The sequence below is a fragment of the Bicyclus anynana genome, chromosome 8, assembly GCF_947172395.1.
Source record: "Bicyclus anynana chromosome 8, ilBicAnyn1.1, whole genome shotgun sequence".
Classification (NCBI taxonomy): Eukaryota; Metazoa; Arthropoda; class Insecta; order Lepidoptera; family Nymphalidae; genus Bicyclus; species Bicyclus anynana.
Window position 1 is genome coordinate 14409434 of NC_069090.1, and position 7230 is coordinate 14416663.

General features: G+C 32.3%; 1 protein-coding gene across 1 annotated transcript in view; it reads left to right on the forward strand.

The window, feature by feature from the left end:
• The first annotated feature begins 4660 nt into the window (after positions 1–4660).
• LOC112048648 (aldo-keto reductase AKR2E4) overlaps positions 4661–7230 on the forward strand; it is a 17142-nt gene continuing 14572 nt past the window's right edge. Inside the window, exon 1 of the mRNA XM_024086276.2 lies at positions 4661–4814. Coding sequence (XP_023942044.1) covers positions 4770–4814 — 45 coding nt within the window. The 5' untranslated portion in view covers positions 4661–4769. The remainder of the gene's footprint in view (positions 4815–7230) is intronic.

The following is a 7230-nucleotide window of genomic DNA, read 5'->3' on the forward strand; positions in this document are numbered from 1 at the left end:
AAATTGAGTTTCTATGTAAAAATGTCACTCATAAATAAATAAATAATAAATAAATATACTTAAACAATACACATCACTATCTAGCCCCAAAGTAAGCATACAGAGCAGCTTGTATTATGGGTACTAAGATAGTTGATATTATAATATCCATATACATGTATAAATACACACAGACACTGGAAAAAACCCATGTTCATCACATAAATATTTTCCAGTTGTGGGAATCGAACCCACGGCCGTGGATGCAGAAAGCAGGGTCACTACCCACTGCGCCACACGGCCGTCATTGCTTACTCGTGAATATCCCACAGTAGGTAAATGACATTTTGCCAATTGATTTTTTGATTTTCAAAATAGTGAATAGGCCAACTAGATTTGTAACCAATGGGTGAATTAATTACTTTGTGACAATGGCGTGAAAATCTGATGAACGAAAGCGTCAGAATAAACATCATGTACATTTTGGTATAGAGGTTAAAGTCAGGAAACTTATTTTTCCAAATACATCTAAGTTTTCTAAAGATATTACTGGATGTATACAGTTTATTATTTGCATACTCCAGGTTTCATAAACTTAGAAACAAACGAAAAGGTAAAACATATTATGATACCCTCCGTCACCTAGCAAAATGTAGAAAAACGCATAAGCGATAACATAAAAATTTCTATCAAAGCAAAGGATTCTAAATGAATTCTTTTTCAGGGGCTCGAGGCCCATCAAGGGTATTATGTATGCTTTAAAGTTTAATGTATCCAGAAAACTTAAAGTATTTTGAGATAGACTTCATTTCAAGCGGTCTTTTTAGCCACCTTTTTCACCACCTTTTTCAATGGGAGAAAATGGTGGCACCAAAAACGTACAGAGGTTAATCTGAGGTTATCTCCTACCGTTCTCTCGAATAACCTCGTGTTTTTCTTAATCTATATGAAACATCGTTCCACACTCCTGTTTTGGAAGAAATATCATTAATTGTCTACTTAATGAAATACAAAGGATCATAAAAGCACCATGCTCTGTTGCTAATTACGCATGGTCCACTTGCTAAATACGCACAGCATCAGAAACTCAGTTTGAAGAATAGACACAAGCCTACTTGCATGTGTATGTAATAAAATTCCAAAGGTGCTTCCTACGTTTTGTATACAGGGAATTGTTGGAGATTACTTCCTTGTCATTTGAACTATGCATGTCTCTTTCTCAAATACTTTCTCAATGCTATCGAATCGGCAGCATGTTTTGTAAGAGATATGTAGAATTAAGAATCCCGGTTCATATCGACAATTTTATCATTTACTAAGAAAATAATACGAAACGTAGATGTAGACTATATCGAAAAATTGCCCGTACCATTGAATGAATCAATGACCTTGTTTAATATAATCAGATTGCTAGCTACCTACTTCACTAACACCCTCAGTCAGTGTTTTTGTTAGTAGCAAATGCCTTTGACCACGCTTGGGCAGCGTTACTAAACATTCACCCTCTGAGGAATTCATGGTCACGAGAGGAATAGGTACTGCATTCCAATAAAAAGGAAATGTATGTCATACTACTCATATGCCCCTAGAATCAAGCTCACCTCCTAAGCAACATTCAATAGGACAAAATGACAGCCGTTACATATTACGGAGGAAAAGAGAGATGACTTTAAATATAGAATATAACAGTTAGAATTGCAAGATCTTTATGTCTAATAACCTTAATTAGACTATCACTAAGTTCACAACAGTACACAATAGTATACGCGGCAGGAACAACAAGCATGCAAATCACTTGTTATACAACATCGCCATCTTCCTTAATTGGCGCTTTCATTACTGTAGCATAGAAAAAGTGAGTGTGAAATAGGGTATCTCGGTGACTGATCTATACTCATTAAATAAGGTACACGTAGTCCATGATTACTTGTACGTATTCCGAGATGTAACTTACGCTCAAGTTGTTTTATACGATGTGTACAGTGTGTATAGGGAATTTCCCACTTGCTTTATGGTATCGCCACCACTTACACTGATTCTCAGAGAATCATCAGAATCGGTTGACAGGAATATATTTAATAGCCTTGATAAGAGTAAGTCTTATATCATTTGGATCTCAGATTCCGAATGCTAGCAGTACCGATAATTCTATAGAATGAAGACAAATTTATTATAATCACGACAACAGACTTAGCAGTTACAAAACTGTTAGAGGTAGTCTTCAAGAAATATGGGAAAACCTGAAATAATTTTTAAATTCCTGTCAAAACTTAAAAATCGGCTTGTGTAGTGTTTGTCTAAAAGTAAAAGTTTTAGTACATTATATGACTTAATGTCTAAGAACTGACTCAGTTTAAGTTTCTTGAATCTTCAAGTAACCTACTTAAGAGATCATAAATTTGTAAAGCATATCCTTAAATTCATGCCAAATCGTTAAGAAAGCCTAAAAATTCTATGCCACCAGTTTGGAATGTCAGTAACTTCTTAATAAGTTATTTTTTCAATAGTTATATTTTTGTAGGTACTCTCTGAAAAGCGTGTATATGACCTAACATTACTTAGTATAGGGACAACATGGTATAAAATCTGATGATTTTATTTAATTTTGGCCGAAATTTGGCTCAAAAACCGATAGAAGTATTTAATCTGGCTGGAAATTATTTGTAAATAAAATAATCACTATCATAATTTTCCTTCAGGAAATAATAAGTCTATTTCATTATTGAATGAAATAAATGAGTAAAGACGTCACGTAAGAAATCTTCATAACGACTATATCGGTCAGCAGTGTTTTTCCTAAATTTTGTGTGAATATCAATTATATGATGAAATCCTTAAAATTTATTAATATTTGTAAAATATAGTGAATAGGTGATGACATATTATGACACTTGAATGTCCAAGAGATGACAGTTTAAATAAATAATATCCACAGACAATAGATACTTATTACTGGCTACCATTCAACAAAATGCATTATTAACAACTATAGAAGATGATTATGTCGTAATTGATTTGATAGATTGATGGGCTAAAGAAGGTTATTGCGTGCCTCTGTCAGGAATCCAAATAATAAATCAAGTAGACGAACTAATTAACGTTTATTGATACACACGAATAATATAAATTTAAAGTATATAAAATGTCTTACTTAAGCGGACTGGTTAATGAATACTAGAACACGAGCGTTGGTAGGGACGAGTTAGGAACGACTGGCGACAAACCGCCCGTATTGACTTCGTCATAATTACGAAAATGCTTAAGTAGCATTTTCATTTACAATCTATGTGTGTGTGACCACCACACAACAAAATGCATTATTAACAAAATGGACTATTGTATTATGCACAGACACAGTCAAGCTTCGTCACTAGCTTGTTCTCTAAATAAAGTCTAATCGAATTAGAGATAATATTGTTATAAAAAGTTTTATTTTAATAATCACATTGGCGAAATAATATCATAACGTGGCGTCACCAGGCGAAAACAAACAGGCTCTCAATATAAAAGCTTCCAGTTACGGTCAATATTTTAATAGCAGCGTTTTACCTGAAATAAAACGCATATTAAAATACTTACCTCACTGGAAGCTTTAAGTAATTCCTGCCTGGTGATATATTGAGCCAATGAGCTAAAGTCGCGCTCAGCGATTTACGAAACTTCCCGAGCCCGACACCGCCAGGTGGCGCCACATAGCCAGACGTGACGTCAATAAAAGTACGAAAACTGGTATGAAATCGACGGAAACGGAAATGCTACTTTCAATATAAAAGCTTCCAGTGAGGTAAGTATTTTAATATGCGTTTTATTTCAGGTAAAACGCTGCTAATAAAGCTCAGTTCATGAAAGTCTTCATTTTACTAGCAAGCATTTCATATCCATCTGCAACAAATGTAAAATTGTAATAGTGTAAAAATAATTAACATTTCTTTAAATCAACGTAATTGCTTCTGAGCTAGTAAGAACAAATGAAATGTTTTCCCACACAAAATATATGTAAAAAATGTTAAAATAAGTGATTGTGACGGTATGTTTTCCCATACAAAATGTATGGTGTATTTATATTGTTGTTTTATCCTTGCATGCACGTGCGATGCCTTCATAGATGGGATATCTTTAAAAAATGGGAGAAGTGCGAGTTGAACTCGCGTAGAGGGTTCCGTAATGTAAGTTGGTAGTGCATAGTAGTAGTACTATTCTGTGATTTGCAATGTTATTTTAATATCTTGGACATCTTACATAATGTTTTGTGTTTTCCCTTACGTTACGGTGAAACAGTATTTTTTTCTTTAATTTTAAGTTTATATTTACTTATATAAATTTATATAATGGGGAGGACAAATGGTAAATTTTCATCTAGGTATTTTCTTGAATAACTTTGAAAATATTATATTTTTATTACAAAAAATACTATATTTAAGGTCCTCACAGTCACAAGTCATCTGATATGATGACATACGATACAGTTATCGTTTTTTTTTTAATTTTCCACGTCACAAATCACAATTCTGTGTTTGGGTCGCCAGGATTGATATGTGTACCATCGTGTACTAATTCGGTGATAATTGACTGACCGGTGGAAAGACGGACACACAATCCTATAAGTTGACGGTGACGGATGGAAAGATACATGATAAGGGTTGCGTTTTTTATTCAGATATACGGAACCCTATAAAATATCTCAGGCATGCCTATGTAGTCCTTGGACTTGCAGAGTTTTATATAACTTGTTATATATGCCCATTTGAGATGCCACAGGCCAGTGCGGTTACGACGCTAGATCGGTCAACATGCGGCGGATTTCGAGTTTTGTTGTTTTGTTGTGCGGATTCAGTGTGAGTAAATTACATTGTTAATCTAATACTAATACATATGTAAATGAAATCGGATAATTCCGGTTTTAGTGGATTTATAACGAATTGGATTTTTTTGATACCTGCAATAATAATAGGGTATTCTAACGACTGCGGGACTTTTATAATTGAGCTTTTGAAATATACTCAAGGATGGATATTAAAAACTCAATTTTAGGCGACTTTTAATTATTGTATAGGTACATACATACCTGTATTTATGTATACAGTTTACAACGTACATCCGCGGTTTACTAAAAAGTCTTATTCGATTTAGATCGGGTTTTCGTCATTAGAGAAGAATTTCGCAATCTAGTATCATTAATAGTATTCCTTCTAGATAATACATTAATTATACTTAATTATTACTTATCTCGTCAAACACATAGTTACTTAAGATTATTTTAAATTATGCTATTTTTAAGCTTATAAGAAAAACGGAATTTATGTTACTGGGTTTTTATACACATTTTTTTGCATTTGTTAAAAAGGTACATTTATTTAAACATATTACTAACTAGTACCTAACTCGCAACTTTGTTCGCTTGAAATCCTGTTTTTTAGTCCCCGCGGAACTATAGTTTTTCAGGGATAATAACTAGAGTATCCAGGGTATAATCTATTCTAATTTCCAGAAAAATTGATTCAATAGTTGCAGAGGCTTTCGTTTCGGTAGAACTTTCGTAATATTAGTCTTATTATTTATTTTATCGTCTTCTACTTTATCTATGCTAATGGATCGAGGAAAACTTGTTGCTCTGTAATTAATTTCTTACGTATCTATGAATAATTTCAGCAATAAATATGGAAAAACCATGCCACATCTTCTTTGTATACCGAAATTTTTTGTTTGCATTATTACACACACAAACAACATCGCTATAGGTACGTGTTAATTCTAATTGTGTGTGTGTTGAATGTATTTTATTTGTTCTTAGATCAATAATAACTATTGGATGCTGTACTGAGATAATAAATAAATAAGTTAAATATAAAGCTAAGTATAATGAAAATTTGACCTCTACGGGGTTGAAAGGGGTTGTTTTTTTATGAAAGTCTGTCGTTTTTTAAGTTATGTTCAAAGTAATTGATACATCATTTACTTTGGTTAAAATGTAATGTAAAAACCAATTTGCTGGCGTCCTCAAGTTATTTTAATACATAATATTTTTTCACAACTTATATTTAATTATTTTAGCTAAATAATATAGGCTAATTTTTATTTAAATAAGTTCGTAGTATCGAGCATCCGCTAGATAAATAATAATATTGTTATTGGCAGAATTTATATAAAAAGGACAACAATTTAGTAGCTGTTTTTTTAAAACAACAAATATATTTTTTTCCGATGAGAACCCGACTTTACTTAATATAGCAGTCGGTACGAGTTTTTAATTAAGTAAATAGCTTTTGAAAGTTGACTGCAATGAAAAGAATTACTTTTTATTTTATTGTTAAGTGTTTATATAAGTATTTTCATCAATAATTACTTATTTACAAGGAGTTGTAAACAAATGGGTAAGAATACTATACTTTTGCGTCATCTACTGGTGCTTTTAAGTAATTTAAAGCGATTAAACGCCAATACATTTTTAGGGTTACCTAAAAGGTAACTAAAACCCTATTACTAAAACTCCGCTGTCCGTCCGTCCGTCTGCCACCAGGCTGTGCTGTGTTTTTTGCTCGATATTGATAACCGCAACAGGTAGACGCTTGAAATATTCACAATAATACATAAACAAAAAAAAAACTACAAATTATATTACAATAAAAACAAAATTTAAGGGAGGCTCTGATACTACAGAAAAGATTTTTTTGTAGTTTTTATAGATAGCTGAATGTTACGGAACCCCTCGTGCGCGAGTACGACTCGCACTTGACTGGTTTTATTTTATTTTATAAACAAAAATGTACTTAATAATGTCATCATTTATTTAATTTACGAAGGATGTGGATAATTGTTTAAAACCATCCGATTTAATCAAATTGCTGTACCGTACCTACTGTTTACCTTGAAGTTTATAATTTTGTTTGCATGAAAATTAAAATACATTTAAATATATTTGTAGATTGTTATAAGTTTCTTTTTTTATTTTTGAAGGCCAATGCAAACAGCAAATAATTATAATTTAATAAAACAGCACCGCTTAGCGTTATTTTTTTTTTGTAAAATTGTGGTTTTTCACAAGTAAAATAATTGATGATAAAATCATTCGTAGGTATCAAATTATCTGAGATAATTACATGCATATAATGTAAGGCTTATAACTAGGTACGTCTCAGTCGCAGGTAGGTTGAGGCTAGGGTTGCCAATATTTTTTCAGAAAAATATATATTTCTGCGTACTAAGTATCTATTTTTTCAACAGTATAGTACGCAGACCGAAATATAGTACAAT